The 19,335-nt window shown below is 39.0% G+C and overlaps 1 protein-coding gene across 1 annotated transcript; it reads right to left on the bottom strand.

Annotated features, from left to right (window-relative positions):
- Window positions 1-3,011: 3,011 nt before the first annotated feature.
- Window positions 3,012-18,122, bottom strand: LOC124127056 (protein phosphatase 1G-like). Its single transcript, XM_046490510.2, has 10 exons — window positions 17,904-18,122; window positions 16,444-16,519; window positions 13,477-13,674; window positions 12,154-12,911; window positions 9,730-9,899; window positions 9,132-9,234; window positions 7,590-7,824; window positions 6,421-6,550; window positions 5,452-5,545; window positions 3,012-4,791 (listed from the first exon to the last, which is right to left on the bottom strand). Exons 1-10 carry the CDS (start codon window positions 18,012-18,014, stop codon window positions 4,576-4,578), a joined length of 2,091 nt encoding a protein of 696 aa, XP_046346466.1. The 5' UTR covers window positions 18,015-18,122; the 3' UTR covers window positions 3,012-4,575.
- Between the last annotated feature and the right edge of the window lie 1,213 nt (window positions 18,123-19,335).

The raw sequence follows: 19,335 nt of genomic DNA, 5'->3' as shown, positions 1-19,335 counted from the left end.
CATGCCATCTCTACTGGTTTGTCAGATGCTCTAGGTCTTCATTACACACCCACAAATAATATCATGTAGTTAACAAATATATGTTCATTTCAAATAAAAAACAACTTTCAAAAGCTTAATATTTAGTTAAACCTGGTTTGGACAAAACTGTCTTAGTAAGCAAGATTATTTTCTGATTTTTGCGCTATAGCCCTATGACAGTTGTAATTGTAATGATAAGGTGGGTACAAATCAAATATCAATAGGGGATAAAATCTGGTGCTGGTCAAAAATTTTACCCTTTCAACAGGGACAAAATTTTGGCAAGTTTGAAAAGGCATTTATTTGCTTGAACAGTTGCCCTCCCAAATGACGCCCTCCACCTGGCCCCCCCAAGGACACACACATTATCCTAAAGTTCAGCATGACTTAAACACAGCAGTCAGCTCCCTTGGTTAGTGTGACTAACTCAATGACAATGCTGAATGTACAAATCTCATGTGTAACCAAAATGAAATCACAACATATGGTTAAAATTGGTGTTCCCTACATTTTTAAAATAGAAATGGTCAATACTGCAGTTTACCGGGCACAGGTTACAGTGCGATGGCTTTGGCTTTCATTTGCTGATATGGCGTGTCTCTTGGATCCTCAGTTCAATTACTGTAGGTTACACCCACAGCCATGTGATTGTAGAATGACAGGCTAGACTGAAATGACTAGTTTTTTCTGCGGAGGAAGGCATGTCTCCAAAATTGCAAGTTTAACATCGAAAACATTGTAAAAAAGACAATAGACGGAATTGTTTTGAGATGAAAATATCACATGCCTGACCTAATTAACCTTGGCCCTCGGATCCCATAAAGATGACATAACCATGTAAAATCCCCAGGGTTCTGCACCTTATTCAATACTTAGTGTTAGGTACCCCTTTACAATTCTTAGGGTGAAGTACCCCTTTACAATTCTTAGTGTTAGGTATCCCTTTACAATTCTTAGGGTTAAATACCCCTTTACAATTCTTAGGGTTAAGTACCCCTTTACAATTCTTAGGGTTAAGAACCCCTTTACAATTCTTATGGTTAAGTACCCCTTTACAATTCTTAGGGTTAAATACCCCTTTACAATTCTTAGGGTTCAGTACCCCTTTACAATTCTTAGGGTTAAAATTCTTAGGGTTAAGTACCCCTTTACAATTCTTAGGGTTAAGTACCCCTTTACAGTAAGTACCCGGTCTAAATAATCAAGTCTGGACCAGACAATCCAGTGATTAATATCATGAGCATCGATCCACGCAATTGGGATCGATGACATGCATCAACCAAGTCAGCGAACCTGACCATGCGATCCCGTTAGTCGCCTTTTACGACAAGCATAGTCACCACAATCCTTAGAGCTAGTTGTGAGATAAGGTTAGAGTTAGCTGTCTCCCATTATTACCAAATTAATCCCATGTAAAGTTAACCAAACAACCTGTGCTGATCACGAGGTAATGTGCACCAATTATTTGCGATACCCCATGTGGTAAGGTGTTGGCTAATCGGACTTAATCATTAGTCTGGTTTACGTTGCAATGTGAGTTTGATCTGCTCACAGCACTAACTGAAATCAGACCAAATGCATCCGGTTTGTTGTTTAATGACGCACTCAGCAATAATCCAGCTATATGATGGCGGTCTGTAAATAATCGAGTCTGGACCAGACAATCCAGTGATTAAAATCATGAGCATCGATCCACGCAATTGGGATCGATGACATGCATCAACCAAGTCAGCAAGCCTGACCACCCGATCCCGTTAGTCGCCTTTTACGACAAGCATAGTCGCCTTTTACGGCAAGCATGGGTTGCTGAAGACCTATTCTACACCAGATCTTCACGCGTCCGGTAAATTGCAGTATATAGCTTGACTATAAATGATATCCTGGGCCCAAAGAAAACCCAAAAGCGATCAAAAAGCAAAAACTGTTGTAAGTGCAGCAGTAGAAACTAACAGTTTCAGTTTAGTCCTTATAATGATAACATGTAGCAAAACTCCTGATAATGGCAAATTTCTTCTAGTTTTTATGATACCTTTACAATTGGACACGTTTGGCAAGGACTACAGGACTAGTGCCAATTTCTAATGCTGAAGTCCCATACTTAGACATAGATTTATGCTAGTTGTCAGGCTACAATTGCCTTGTGTAACAGGCCAGAGGCCGTGAACAGTTCAAGTCTTCCATTGTATTATTAAATTCCTACAGAAAGGTCATTACAGCCTTCATCCATACGTACCAGCCAACACCACCGACCTACAGACTGAAACAGCAGGGTTGGAATGAAATAACAGAGGCATCAGCCATCAGGCAAGAGAAGCTCGGGGCTGGTCACTACATAATAATAATAATAATAATAATAAGTGCATTTATAATGCGCCAGATTCCATTCACCAAGTGGATGCTCATAGCGCTACACTATTATTACCCCGGTCAATGGATCAGTGAGCACTCGATTTTCATTCTCAGCTCCCTGGGGAGTATACAACCCAAGCTGCCTGTGAGGCGCTAGAAGGTAAACAGCCACATTACCATCTCATCCTACCGGGTACCCACTCACTGCTGGGTGAACAGAGGCACATTCCGAACAAAGTCACTTGCCTGAGGAGACACCACATGTGTTACATGTGCTTCAGTGTGGGGCAGGACCGAAGCCCTAGAAACTCTCAGGAGTCAAGCTGCTGAACATGGTCACCCATCCAACTACTCTCCGAGATCGTCGTTGTTTAACTTCCCCTGATTTGTGATCTGTGCGCTGTGCACAGGACCACGTGCCACCAGATACATGACTCAGGCTGAGCACAGCTTCCCACTAGGATTAGTTCAGTTGGGAAATATATGGATAGCACAGCAAGGCCATATTGAAACAGTTGCAGCTACCATCAAGCAAGAGAAACGAGGGGATGGTTGCTATACTTAGCTAAGCTTAGCTTCCCACCAACCTCTCAAATTACGATCAGTTTCTGTTGGGAACTTATTGACAGAACGAGTGATACATTGGTTCACTTTAATGTGAGGTCAGATATTTGGCGGGTATGTATGGAGGACGACCAGTCATAAGAACACACCAAAGTCTACTCTACAGCTATGAACATTGTCAATGCACTCACTGAACATCCGTCACCGGGTAGTAGTTCAGTTGGATGATCCGACTAGGGCATTTCATGCCAGTTATGAGATGAACTTTTCACAACAAATACAATTCATAGTGGATTGTAATGAACACAAGCAATGATTATTCACAATGAGTTATGCACAAAATACATCCAAATAGGACATCATTCACAAGTTCTTCGAAATCATACAGTATGGAGGATAATGAAACCCTAGAAGTGTTTACAATTCAATCCACAAACGTCCAGCATACAATGGCAACACTGATCTTAAGAATGTCAAGATGGATGGAAAAATATATCATTTATGTTGTTTTAATCTCTTTTCTACTCATTTTCAGTGTTCGGTGAAATATTACATATTCAAAACTATCCCGCTTATTTATTATTTCACGTATGTTGTTTACTAACATTAATACTCAAAAGTACAAGCGATCAATTAAGAGGGAATATTTCAAACTTAGTACATGTACAAGACAAAATATTTCACTCTGACAATATTGCTTTTGAAATAGAAGAACATTCAAGTGAATATATGAAATGCCGAAAGGTGCCAAACATTAGTTGGATAGAACTGTGTACCTTTCAATAAGACTCAGGCCAGGTTTTTTATACATCATGGTTTTCTGAATAGTCAATTTATTTCATCACACAGGAATGAAGTGGGACATACAGTACGACGTTACAAGTTAACAACACACTTTGAAAACGCATATTCAAATTTATATTATATTTGGCAAAATAGCCACAAAAATAGAATAGTTATTCTTGGTTATCAGGTTTAGATAAACAACAATGTTGTCATATGGCTTCGAATCTCATTTGACGCATTTCAACACGTACTGCCAAAATCGTTTATTCATCAGTTAAAGTTGATTATGTGTTTTCAGTGTGTTTCAGTATATACTGAAGTAAAAAGTTTGGGATCAGGAATAATTAAGGGGGATATTTTTTTAGTGTAGACTGAGCACGCAATTTTATAAATATACTCCCCAAAATATTCATGAGTCCTAAGTTTTGGGTTCACTATATATATCATTTGTCAACTGCAACATTACTGTGTCAACAATGATTTATACTACATACTTTAGAGTCATCCTTCACTGACAACTTCTGGTAAAAAACTTTGCAGTTCAAATTCTTCGATTTTTAATCTTCTTGCTACACGCTTAAGAAACAGGGCAGAAACGATCTTTTATAATCTTTATATTCATATAAAACGTTTCAGAAACCATGAAAAACAAACAATCTGGTCTCATTCTCAATCCTATTGACATCAAAATCTGCAGGTTTTAAACAGCATTCTGATATCGGCCAAATGCGCAAATTGTGTCATATCAACAAAAGAAACAAGGTTTCCTGGAGCTTAAATCAAATGTACAATGCATTTATCTTAAAAGAGGAGGAGGACATATACAAGGCTACAATAAGTTAAAAGACCCCAAGATCACATGTCTTCATGAGTGCTTTCAGGTTCCACTTTAGCTTTCTTTTCGCCTAGTTTCTCATCACTACTGCAAGACTCCATCTCGTTGGCACATCGTTTATTGTTCTGCACTGAGGCGTCATCTTGCGACTTGTTGAATGTCACAATTATACAGGTCATGTTATCACAACCAGTACCATCACCAAATGTATTCGGCGCCAAACAGTAATCGAACAGCTGAAATAGAAACATCAAAAGCATTTAAGCAATGTATTTCTGGTATGAAATGTTAACAGTATACCATGCAGTAACAATAACGATTAATGCAAATGTGAAGAGGAATTACTTATTAACTTTTTTGTCTCTTGCATTAAACAAGAAAAAAGACATAAACTTTTAAGCATTATTGAGCTTGTACTTTTTGTCTGAGAATAATTATTTTGAATCACAGGAGTGAGAGAATGCTGCGGAACAGTGTTGTCCATGTTATTCAAGCCACATCACAGTAGCCACAAAATAGTTTTAGTCCCGGGCAGGCAACCAGTGGGCCATGGGCATAATAAGCACACACTGTCGCCACTCTATTCTTAGTTGATCTTAATGACGAGTATGGAGAACTGTGAGTGCCTCTTCAACTCACGAGTTGGGTTTCATGCCACTTTTCTCAATATTCAAACAATATCTTTGCAAGGGACACCACTCACACCAGTAATAAATGCCTCAGATGGGAATCGAACCCAGGCCTTCAGTGTGATGAGCTAACACCCTAACCACTAGGTTTCCGCATCTCCTCTCATCTCCTCAAACTTTCCATGGAAATATCAGCCCAGCTGACAACCAGTGGAAGACAAGTAATCAGAACCACCACAACTATCATATAATGTTTGCTACAATTACCTCTTCACACACAAGGGAAGGTTTTTCTCTCTTGACTGGATCACTTAGCTTCTGCCTAACCATGTCAACCACCTCCTGACTTGACATGAAGTTCCTGCAACAGCAACAGGACAATATGACAACAAGACAACCACAACAGTCCACAACAGCAGTCACCACAACAGCACCAGGGTAGTCTGCACAACTTCGCATACAAGATAATTACACTTTATTACATATATAGTGACGTACGTGCGTGTGTGCATGCCCGATGGGCGTGGCAGTAGAGACCTGCCTCTGATTCCACACAGGTTTATCATAATCTGAGAATAACTGGTAATTAAATACACTGTAACAGTACAGAAACAACATGGCAAAGTTAACTTGTTAATCATATACATAAACATGATAAAGCAAATGCATTGAAATGTGTCATACTATATATTATCCAAGTACCATACACCCAGTTATCTTATCATTTGCATCCAATTTCTACGTGTGTATGATATTTTCTCGTGGTCTAGAGTGCATGTGTAGAGCATGAACATCCCGTGCACCGCATTCCCCTGCTAGATGATGGATTCATTTGTTGCATGTGGAATGCCTGCTGTCTCAAAAGTTTATTTAGCACTGAAATAGCGGTATGGTGTGTGCATGTAACACTAACCATATTCAACCCGTGAAGGTCCGGGGTAGAATAGGTCTTCAGCAACCCATGCTTGCTGTAAAAGGCCACTATGCTGACAGGTGGTCAGACTCAAAGACTTGGTTGATGCATGTCATCATATCCTAATTGCATGGATAGATGCTCAAGATGCCAATCACTGGATTGCCTGGTCCAGACTCGCTTATTTACATGTAGCTTGAATATTGCTGAGTACAGCGTTAAACAACAAATAAACAAGCAGAATAAGAAGTGAGTTATTTACAGACTGCCGTCATTCAGCTGGAGTATTGCTGAGTGCAGCTTTAAACAACAAACAAACTAACCATATTCCATCACAGGCAAGCACCATAAACTCGTCCTCCTCCTGTAGCGTTGTGACGAGGATGTCAGGCAGAGATGTGATCATCTGCTCTCTGAGAGACAGTTCATGGTTCCTCTTGTAGAAGTGGTCCCCTACAGGAATGGAGGCAGTCAGTAAGTAGTCAAATCACAAACCATCACGATAAATGAAAACTCCAATTTACTAAACCGTGTTATTCTGATGTAATTTCATTGCCTGCAACATTTTTGTCATACATTAGATAATAATTCCAGTCGGTGTGAGGCTTGTAAATTGCATTGAATAGAACTTCCAATTTCTGTGGAACCATTTCACTTAATTTGGTAAGTAAATAACACTGTTTAAAACTGTATTGGAGTTATAAAACATCTGTAACACTTTCGCCACATCCACAAGGTATGATATTGACAAACCAAAGAAATGATCTCAATTGTGAAACTCGAACAGTCACTAGATCCTGGCACAGTTAAGGGAGGCAATTTTGAGCAGCAAACTGCAGCCTTTGCCAATTAGGCCACTCATTCCTAAGACTTGCATGGTATTACTGGTATACAAGCATACTGCAATATGCTTTTCAAACGATACATATTGTAATATTTTTTCAGTGTTCCAGTATGTTGGGTAAAATATATAGAACCAGTTTCATCATATTTTGCATCGTTTAACCTAAAAACTACATGAGAATTCAGTCACAAATAATGTTTCACTTCGCAGAAGTAATTTTTCTCTCTCATATTGTTACCTCCCCTGTATCCATGACTACAAAATGGTGGTGACTGACAATGCTGACATTAACATAGTAATATTTACTTTAGTATTGAACTATTGATAAAGCATTGTCAAATACTTTCAGCTCCCAATTTGGGGCGGTTGGGTAGCCTAGTGGTTAAAGCGTTCGCTCGTCACGCCGAAGACCCGGGTTCTATTCCCGATATGGGCAAAATGTGTGAAGCCCATTTCTGGTGTCCCCCACCGTGATATTGCTGGAATATTGCTAAAAGCGGCGTAAAACCATACTCACTTACTCACTCACTAAGCTCCCAATTTATCGTTGTGCAGATACTAACACCGCCATATATTGCAATACAAATTTTATGCCAATACACAGGACTCCTCATTCCCCATATTACCACATGATAGAGAGGCACTTACCAAGAGCTCTGGAAAGATTAAGGCCTCCATTAACTCTCCCGTCTGAGGTGACCTTCCCTCCAGCCTTTTCAATACGAGTTCGCTCTGGTATATCCTCTGGTTTGTGATCAAACGACAGATCAACAGCCTTTCCATTTCGACTCAGCACACATCTGGAGTCTCCAGCATTGGCAACATACAACTCCTTCCCCAGCAGCAGCGCAACACAGGCAGTGCAACCACTGTCAGAGCCTGGCTGAAAGGTAAGCATTAGGAAACTGAACATCACAGTGGTTTGTTTGTTTGTTGTTTAACGCCGCACTCAGCAATATTACAGCTGTATGACGGAGGTCTGTAAATAATCAAGTTTGGACCAAACAATCCAGTGATTGAGATCATGAGAATCGATCCACCAATTAGGATATGATGACATGCATCAACCAAGTCAGCGGGGTTGACCACCCAATCCCATTAGTCACCTCTTACAACAAGCATAGTCACCATTCACGGCAAGCATGGGTGGCTGAAGACCTATTCTGCCCCATTTCTTTACAGGTCACATCACAGAGGTGTATGACCTAGCTCACATTAACAGAGTGCTTCATTTCTTGTCATAAGAACCAGCATTTCAGATACTAGTTTGAAACATTTTACAACAATGAGCTAATTGCAATAATTTTGAAGCTAAAAGATAATTCTTCCCATAAGGAAATCTGATTAAATATACAAAAGAATGGATGCAAATAGGAACAAACTAACAAGCCATAATCTGATGTTAAAGATGTCCTTTCAAAAGGTCGAGCTGAAATGGGGTTTAACGTCACATTCAAGATCATTGCACTTATTTGGCGACATGCAGGTACATGTGGCGTGGCGTGGCGGTGCGGTGCGGTGCGTTGTTGTGTGGTGTGTGTGTGGCTGCTTGTACTAGTCCGGACTGATGCCGATTTATAGTGCTAGCTCACTGAGATACCATGCCGCAGTTTAACATGAATACCCCACTCAGACACAGTATACTGACCGACCTTAATGCCGAGCGCCAGACAGGGTAACAAGTACAATCTTTTAACGTCTTTTTGTATGACGCGGCCGGGATCGAACCCTGGACCTTCCACTCTCCGGGCGGACGCTCTACCACAAGACCACAGAGGCGGTCTAGGTAGTGAAACAACAAGTTCTTTTAACATCTCTGGACAGAGGCTCTACCACTAGACCATTGAGGAGGTCCTTTAAAAAGGGGATAGAGGAGAGGGGAGAGGAGGGAGAGAAGAGCCTGGGATTTTAGTTAGAAACGGAATGTTTTCGATCACTGTTACATGTTCAAGACCTATTATTTTTTATTATTTTGCTCTACAATATTCGGCATTAAGCATGTCCAGCAAACAAGTTGAGTTCTTCAAATCCAAGGCATATTTTTTCTTGCATTTTAGAGAACACATTGTATTTTTAATGTCCTCTCCAGGAACATCAAATAGATGGCTTTAATGACAAATTATTCATCCCGAGAATACCCTCAAGGTTGCAGCAAATCAGTAGGTAGTAAGATGTTCCCATTCAACTCACCTCTTCATTTGTCATGTCCATAGAAGGGTTGTTTATGTACCCTCCCTCTCCCTCCTCCCCATCTTCTTCTTCCTCCTCCTCTTCTTCTTCCTCCTCATCATCGCTACAATAAGGCAATCAGTTAAGTGGCAAAATCATTTAGGTCATATGTAACAGATCATTTGATCCTTTTTGGACAAGGAGGGTCCAGGAGAGCCAAAGGTTCACAGGTTAAAAGGTTGAATTATATTCAGTCAATAATTTTTACAGTCAGCTGCACAAGAGAAATGGCAATACAGTAGGTAGTAAGATGTTCCCATTCAACTCACCTCTTCATTTGTCACTCAAAGGGCCACTCAATTCAGTATTTACTTAGGGATGTTTTTCAAACAAGAGAACCATAAATGTTCCATTTTTTTAGTGAGAGAGTTTGTTTCAACGCCACTTTAGCCACTTTGGCAAAACCCACGAGAACAGGTATAGTCCTGAAAAACTGAGAAACATCTGAACCCGCTAACATGTTTCTGGCATGCCAAAGGGACAACTCTGCAGAGCGAATTGCTGGCCTCATCTTCTGTCAAAACATTAAATATGGCGACAGTTCAGACGGACAGTTTACCTCTCTTCCTCATATTCTTCATCATCCTCATCAGCATCATCATCTTCACTGTCTGCCTCCAAGATGCCGCCAGGACTACGACCGCTGCTGCTGCCGCTGCCACTAGGCCCAGGCTCCCCATCTACATTGCTGCCACTACTGCTTGCTCCACCACTGCCGGACGTACACGGCTGGAACATTCCACACATGAAACATGATCATATCTTCCACAATCTGCAAGCTGTTCAATGTTTTCACCAAACCTCTCACATGCAAGTCTGAAGTTTATCTGCCCTTTAGGTGAGTGACAAGACATGAGCAGATGGAACGTAACATGGGCTAAACAAAACATTGCATTTGGATTAACTTTATTTACACTTATGGTGAAATATTTGATATTTTCTTAGTTGAATCAGGAACTTATTCAACGTTAATGAAACAATGGATGGGCAATGTCCATGCAACTTGGCAGATATCCACAGCTCCAGATAAGCTGCGTATCTGCGTAAAGTACGCATCAGAAATGCAGAAATACGCAGTAAACAAAATCCAAGCGAATCAAATATGCAACGAACATTACAGATACAAAAATAAAACTTGTGCGTATCATCAAAATATTGTGAAGTAACCCTGCGTATTTGATTAGCAAATCGGCAACTTATTTTGAAATTATAAACGGGCATTCTGTCAACCTTGCCAAACTCCAGGATGACAGTTACATCAGGATCATTTGCCATCACACTTTCTTGTGGAAGTATCGTGGTATTTTCTAGTCCTATAAAGCTCTCGAACCCACACGACATCAGTTTGCAGGGACTAGATGTTTTTAAATAGAATAGTGTTTTTAAATATTTAACTTAAATACCCACATGTGTAAAAACTAGTGGGTAACAGAAATTTGAATACCCAGATAGAATTACTGATTCCCAATGATTTTAAAATGCATGGGTAAAATACCCACAACACCAAAAGCTTATCTGGAGCTCTGAATAGATGGGCAATGTCCATGCAACTTGGCAGATATCCATCATGTGATGTCCCTAGGTTGACCATATCTCCATGGTCTACGGGATAATGCCTCTGCCTTGACAGTGGAAGGTCGGTGGTACAATTCACAGACATGTCATACCAAAAGACGTTAAATGATGGTACTGGTTCCCTGCCTAGTGCTAAGCATTAAGGAGATAAAAGTAGGACTGGCTCGGCTCGGAATCAGTTTTCCAGGTCTGAGTGGGGTATCCTTGTTAAACTACGGCATAGTATCTCATCATAAAACCGAGATAAATCCAGGCTAGTAAAACAGCCACACACACAAATGTATGCACATTGCTGTAGAAGTGCAACAGTCTTCAACGCAATGCTAAATCTAATTTTACCTTACACCCTTATCTAGAGTAAACATGTTAAGGCAAAATATGAACTTGTGAAATGAATGATTTGATACTGTACGTGTCCTGACACATCCCATGTCACCTACTGTAGCTACACACCTGCGCTATGACCATGATGACAGATACATGAGTTGTGCTTGTTTGTTGCTATATACCTCACTCAGCAGGGCTAGACTTAGCTATATAAAACATGCACAAGTGCAACCAATTATTCAAAATTGCATCCTAACATTTATGTCTGCATGCATCAAGTGCAGTGTTTAAAATACCTGCCTGCCTGATAGTCTAAGACGGTTATTTCGCTGACTGTCGGTTTTGAATAAGTGTATGCCCTATGGTCAGGAGTTAAAGTTACTAAGTTGACAATACCCCAGTTTATTGTAACTTTCAGAGAACAAACATTAAACAGTACTATTCATAAGTTAACCCTTTTGATACTTTTGTTCATTAGTCTGAAAATTCTGGACTGGCAACACTTTATCTGGTCTGGTAACTTTGCAATGTCTGGTTGTCTGACTGAAATTTTAGGGAATTTTATACACTGACCAGTGCAAGTAAAAAATTCAAAATTGTGACAAAACCTTACTTGTCCACAAAAAAATCTTTCTTTGAACTCACTCAAAACCTCTTAAGTTTATTTACCACATGACATCACTAATCCCTGTTACATGTAATTTGTCATGCCTTCTTAGGCTTGACGTCATAAAGCTGGCACTTCAAGATAATGTGCACATGTTCCTATTATGAATTACAGTAATGGGACTGCAGATTGGCCCATGTTTCAACTTTGCTAAATTCATGGAACAAGGGTGCAACCTGGTTTTGTTAGGTGCATTTGGTTTTCATGTCAACAAGCACCTAATACAAGTCAAATCAAGTTCCTTAAATCAAGCCCGGTTCAGCAAATTCTAGCCATATGACAGTCGCCACAGACAAACCAGTGATTGATATGTGCAACAAGAACCACTTTATGGGGTACGATGACAACATGCTTCAAGTAAACAGGCGAGAAATGTTAACAGCCCATAGTTTGTGCCTTAAGCCTATACCATACCTCATCTACGGAACTGGAGCACGGTCCAGGTCCAGGTCCAGCGCCAGCTGAACTTGATGAACTCCCTGCCGAACTAGAACAACCCCCTGAGCTGGAGGAACTGCCAGCAGAGGAACTACCACTATCTGCTGCCTTCACCTGGCAAGCATCTGCCTCCCCAGGCACAGAGCTTGTGGTCCGATCACTGGATTGTGACACCACTCGATCAGTGGACTGAGACGTAATTTGTCCATCACTCTCTTCCTTTCTCTGAGCACCATCTTCTACTCCATCAATACTGGAGGACGAGGACACTGCCTCCTCGCACCGCTGTGCTCCCCCTCCAGTGGGCCCCCTCTGCTGCTGGTTCAAACTATCCTGAATCTCCTTCTCTTTGTTCAGATTGTTCTCATTGTCCGCATGTCCATTGATTAGCTTGTCCTCTATGTTAGCAGACATAGGACACCGGGACACACTGCTGTTATTAACATTAGAGTCTTCACTACTGTTGTTTGCATTGTTCTCTCTACTGTCACCATCACCGAGTAGCTGGCCGCTCCTCACCGAGGAATCGGCTTCCTCGGTCTCATCCCCGAATATTTTCTTCTTGGGTCTGATGGAAGGGGAGAGAACTTTCTCTCCCTGCTGTTTGCGGATGTCTCTGAGTGGTCCTGCGCCTGGAGGTGCGGTTTCATATTTTGACAACAGTTCATCAAGAGGCATATTCGCTTCCTGGCGCAACAGGTCTGCCTCTGTCTTGCCAACCGGCACAGCACCATCTGAAACACATACGATAGTCTTTCACATCCTCTTAAGTCGTAAATGGAATTATTCTTCCATTGTAGGATACCTTCTTGCAATTGATTTCACCAGACACTCAATAAATGTTCCTTATTTGTTATCCAAAACATGACATATGCATCAATACAAAGATATCTAATAAAAGCAAAATCTTGTGAATAATCAGCAACATTACTGTATTAATTATGTATGTATACATTACTGTATTATGTATGTATACATTACTGTATTATGTATGTATACATTACTGTATAGCCTGAAAAGAATACAATCATGGACCTTGTCGACAAGCATGTGAGAATGGTCTCAATAAGTGAACTTTTGAGATTTTTATTTAACAAATTCTTACTCAAAACATCTGGGCGATCCACCTCATCTCGGACAAACATTCAGAAGCAGCCAAATTCTCTTCAATAATACCCTGTCGCGAAGGACTGAATATTTTATCTGAACCAGAGAATACCTACTTTCCCTTTAATGCACTTAAACTCAGTTCCGTTCTACTCTAAAATGTCTCAGAAAATTGACAAAACAATCACTTGCCTTCCTCCTCTTCAGCATTGCGATCGTCGTCACCAGCAAGGGCTCTAAGCTCCTTCACAACACCCTCCTCAATCAGAGTGCTGTCAAACTGTAGGAAGGCATCTTCCAAAGCCTGCTTGACATTTCCTTCTTTGTAGGCATCCACCTTCTTCACATAGTCAGGAAAATGCATCGCACAGTACTGGGCAACCTCAGCACCTGAAACGTAATTAACCACATGCTTATAAGAAAAACAAGCCAATTCTCTATCCAACTGCATGAAGTACGTATGACAACAAGATGGTGAATGAATTTTTGTTACTCCAGCATCAGTTTTTAACTCTTAAACAGTTATTCACATTACAAAAACTTATTAAAACCTGTAAATATGAAATAAGAGTTTACACATTAAAGGACCTTGAAAGAATGAATTGCAAATTTTGGTGCTTATTTCACTAAATGAAACTTCATCGACATTACGATCTGTCCTCCAAAGAGACTAACACCACACTAACAAGGTTTAAGGACAACAAAATTAAGGCTGACCAAGAGAAAGTTTCAGGCAATAAGCCTCAGGGGGCAAAAAGGTCACACTGGTATTAAAAACTTCACTGTTGGTAACACAGAAATAGCTTGAGATGACAGTGTTGTCCTGTTTGATGTGACTATCTACCCAATGCTAATGTGTATAGCCACATAACAGCGACATTGCTGAAATATGCAGAAAGGCTGCAAAAGAACTAGCAGGAATAAAAAACACATGGACCTTTATCAAACTAGGCATGGGAAGAATTTTATTTACAAAACCTTATTGCTTCAAACTTTAATTACTGTCCCCTTATTTGGCACTTCTGCAACAAAGCCAGCACAAAATTGTAAAAAATAATTTGTTTATTATGATCATAACAGCTCACCTACTGGTCTTCTAACTGTGGCTGGGACCAATTTTCTTCATATAAATCAATGAAAGGACATGGCTCATGAAGTATTCTAAATTGTCAAGAAAATTTCTCCAAACTACATTCAAAACTTAAGCTTAAACAAACGACCTATTCCCTCAACCAGGAAGTAACAGTGGAACTCCCCAGGTTATGTCATCAAAGTGTGGGTTAAAGTCCTTTGCATCTCAGGCTTCTTGGGTCAGGACTACTCTGCTGAATGAGCTCCGTACATCAGAATCAGAAGGATTTCTGCAGACTATTCAGAACTGGATGGGCCCAATATGCAACTACAGAGTTTGCAAATACAGTAAACAAGCTCGACTGCTAGCTCCACTGCTATATTATTTAGTTCTTAGTCACTGTCAGTGTCATTTTCACTTTTTATTTCCAGCACATACTCTGTCCATGTTATTTACGGTATGCCAGACGAATAGTTCCTAAGAGCTAACGTATTTTATACCCAACACGACATTGAATATATTTGTATCTTGATCCAACGGTGGAAGAACATGTAATTGTCAGCAATAAATATTATCTAAATCAAATTTAGAATGATTATCAGTTCCTCCTGGTATTTACAAATTATATAGATTGTCAAAAGAAGTTTATCATCTATTATTAACTTTATCCTGGTGGAGATAAATTTTATCAATTATTTTCCCCATTATGTTAGACATAATAATACACCAAAATAATGTATACATCATGCAGTACATCTTATAAAATTTCGATTCCATTGTTATTTGCTGTGGACATGAAAATATCTTTGCATCTAGTACAGTGATCCCTCGCTACAACGCTACCTTCTGGGTCCAAACAGCGTTATAGATGATCAGCGGTTTAGCGAAGGTCGAGTTGTAGGTGGTAGATGACCAACAAAACAGTATACATGCTCTGCCTACCGATCTACGTTGCACATTTAAGAGATTCAAAAAAGATTAGAATAGAAGTTATTTATGATTCAAAGTGTAAAAAAAGATTTATCAAGTGTAATATGCGCTTTCAAATTCAGGTGAATAAGCAGGTAGATCTATAACAAACTTGGTCAATAAAAGTATGAAATTTGATATAAAACATCAGTAGACATGAAGATTTACCATTTAAAATGTATTTGCTGCTCTCAAAGGCATTGTTTTACATGCAGAGATTGAGATTACCGTGTGTATTTTCTCGTAAACTAAGCTGGAAATAGCAATCAGCTGTGCCCATGTTTCCTGCCAATCTACCGGTGAATGGCGGTGATTGAGTTAAAACATACCCAGTGATACCACTTTAAAGAAATTTGATGCAATGGTCGGAAGAAATTGTATCTGAAATTATTATTTTATCAGGAATAATATATTCCAATACAGTGTTATCTTATTTGCAGCTTCCACCATGTATACTTAAAATTATAAGAACCACAAGCGTAGCACTTTGGTACAGGTTGTATCCAGAATATTTTTTGCCATATGGAACGATTTTGACCAGTCACCGCAGGGACTTCCCGCGCAACATGTATTTCGATTGCGAAAACGTTATGTTGACATTTAATTGTCAAACTGCCTCAAATATGACTTTTAGCGGGTCATGGCAAGGCATTTATGATATGTGTATCCATTCTCTTGCAACTAAAGTTTGTTTCAAGACGTCAATAGCGGTAATCTGACCATGGTTGCTGTTAAACGGTGAGTTGTGCGATCTACCGATCACTTCGCATACGATTTTGCCGAATTAATTGTAAACATTATTGAATGAAATTTGGAATATAATTTAAGAAAATATATTGCACACATTAGTCCAGATAAACAATGAATTTTTTTTTATATTACCAGATATTATAATAATAGGATTAAATTGCATACTTCAGTTCGGATTTGTTGACTGGTATTTCCGGTGTTACGTGGTCGCGGTGATCAGCTGATAATGTTTTCTGAGATGGGGGAAAACATTGTGTCATTGGAAAACTTGAGTTTATTGAAAATGTTAGTAAATTTTGGGAGCCATGCTTTTCCGCTGTCACCTGTCACTATACATTGAACACTGAAGGAACAGATTTACAACTTACCACCATGTCCATCATACACAGCAAAGAAAGCTCCATCCTTTCCTTCTTCAAAATCTGGCAAGCAATTGTGGGCATCCTGAAATGCAAACATTTCAGTTAGTTTGGTTAATTCAGAATTAGACTAGAATGAAAGTACATTCAATTTTTTTTCTGCAAAGCAATTCCAATAGAAAAAGTTTTCATCTAGGATTAACATGATTGAGCATTGCTTTAGCTGAAAGGACCTTTGCAGGAGAAATAAGAATACAATCACATTTGAAAGATTTATGTCAATAATAGTTTTCATACTGCCCAAATAAGAAAAGAAAATTTGTAATTCTAGACTTGGATATTGGTATGATTGGCAGGGGGTTCATTTTTTTAAAAAACCAACCTAATAATGTGTCATACATATTATTTTGGTTAATCAACATTTGAACCCCTTATGGTTATCCAAACTTTGTTTCAGCAAAACTATTAATAAATGTCTGTGGAAAGTAATGAATACTGTTACACAGGTTGTGCACCTAGACATTTGTATTCTTTGTTTCTTAAAGCAACAACGAAAGCAACATGGCTGCATTAAAACTACACTATACAAAAGCTGAGTCATGTATCCATTCTAGGTCTCCAGCTATAAATAAGCATTATGCAATAACTGAAGAATAGTGTTTGATATGTCGATTAATCATACAACAAGCTACTAGATAAGTTTGAATTTTCAAGTGAAAAGAAACATACACAAAATACTAACTAGACAGCATCATGGACTTAAGCAATCAAAAATCAATCATGAATTTGAACAGAAAAATCTTTTATCAGAAAAGTTCATTCAGTGTTCTTTGGGTATATTAGGTGACAATACATATTACAAAACCCTGAAATTATATTTACTATTCTCAGCAGAACAGACAACTCATCTACTTGTTAAACACTACAGTGGAAGATTAATTGGAAATAGAATTTTGATAACAAAATATTCTAAGCTTTACCAAACCAAATATTCCAATTAAAAGCCAAACATATCACTGAAAATCAACCAATCACAAATAAAGTCAAAACACTGTGATTATCCACATTGTAAATAATAATAGTGAGCTACACACTTCACGCTTCAACCCTTATTCATCAATATGGCTTTGTGGCTCTTGTTGACAGCAACAAATGTTTTCCTCGTCTGAAAACTGTAACAATAGCCTTTACACTTTTTACACGTTTGCTGTGTATAAATTATGTATAATTCAGATAAATGCAAGCACCAATGTGATAAAACAGAGCCTCAGTTGTTTGAAAAATGGAGCCAATGAGTGACATACAATTTGGCATGACAAGCAAAATTAATGAACGGCAAAGCGTGAACACAGCAATATTTACAAAATAGACACAACAGTCCACATGCAAAACATAAATGGTTTAGAAATCAAGCATGTCTGACAGATTTATTTAGAAATCTTCAACCGAACAAAAGGGAAGATGGCCACCTCTTGAGTCATTCGCCATCCCTGCATGGATGATGCTCCATATCTAAAGTTTTTGCACGAGTTGTCGATAGATATTTTGTCTGTAATTGGCGAGGACAAATAGACACCCATCTTCTTATTAGTGCTCTAAACACAATCACAAAATGTCATTCTCCGATGAATTACAGCGATCTACAACACGTGTGTTTTCCTTCTCTCACTTCGCGGGTACATATTCTGTGTCACGTGACGTACACTACGGAGTAAAAGGGTGTTTCGTGTCTGATTGATTGGGTTTTTTAAATTTTAGTCCCAGATGTCCTCCATTCGGCATCAGCGATCACACCAATAAAATCAATAAGTAGTATTTTAAGAAGTATACTGTTTCATTATTGTGAGTAATTCCAAATCTAAGTTTAGAATTGATTGTAGGACTGCAGAAACAGAAGTGTCTTCCCGTCAACTATTTCGAACTTTACGCGACAGAAGGCCTTGTCTAAACTGTGCGTGGTTCTTCGTTTTAATTTCAAATCATCTACGTTCTATGTGAAATTATTTTTTTAAATAATTTTAATAACATGAGGTTAACATTTCTTCCAGTTGGTCAAACGTGACTTTGATAAAAATATGTTAAGATGCTATCCTACTTGACCTTGTTACTGCAAGCTTTGCGTATCTACATGTCTTTCACTTTCACCTTGTCTTTCAACCCATGCAGTGATTGCAAAGTCAAGACCCATTTCACCCACCCACCGCCAACAACAACCACACACCCACCACACCCTGGTTTTAATTATGGAGAGCTCACTTTTAAGGTTATTTATGTCATGTTAGCTGTTTCAAATTTTGTTTGTTCTTCTAATTCATTTCAAATCCTTATTATAAGAATATGTATTAACAACTTCAGGATATGTTTCAAAATCTACTCCTACAATACAGTTTATTCATGAGCATATCACAAATCAAGCCTTGCTATACTAGTAATGTTGTCGACGACTGTGTGTTAACCCATAACAAAGTAAAATAATTTGTTTTATTTTCGATGCGAGACAAATGATTATCTATCAAATACACAACACCTGTTATCTTTTGTTTATCGATCATTGTGTACTACTTGTTTACCCACTCTAACTCCTTCCTCGTTGTGTATACATAACACACATAATTATATAATTAGTTTCTATCGGTAAAGCACCTGTTTGTTTGAAGTAGAACGAGCGATGTGCGCTGCACTTGCCGTCAATGTAAAAACCTAATTTGACTGCTTAATTCATTTTAGTATGCGTTAGCTGGACACTAGATGATCTGTTCCCATGGAGATTCGTACCCAATGGAAATGGCTTACCCGCACCTACAATTCTCGTCGGATTCGTACCTGTATTTTCTTTTAGCATTTGTACTTTATTTGGCTGACCCGTACCCAATTTTGAAAAAAACTTACCCAAATTTGGAG

The sequence above is a fragment of the Haliotis rufescens genome, unplaced genomic scaffold (assembly GCF_023055435.1).
Source record: "Haliotis rufescens isolate VD_foot unplaced genomic scaffold, xgHalRufe1.0.p SCAF_2, whole genome shotgun sequence".
Taxonomy (NCBI): domain Eukaryota; kingdom Metazoa; phylum Mollusca; class Gastropoda; order Lepetellida; family Haliotidae; genus Haliotis; species Haliotis rufescens.
This window is presented reverse-complemented; position numbering and strand designations above follow the sequence as displayed.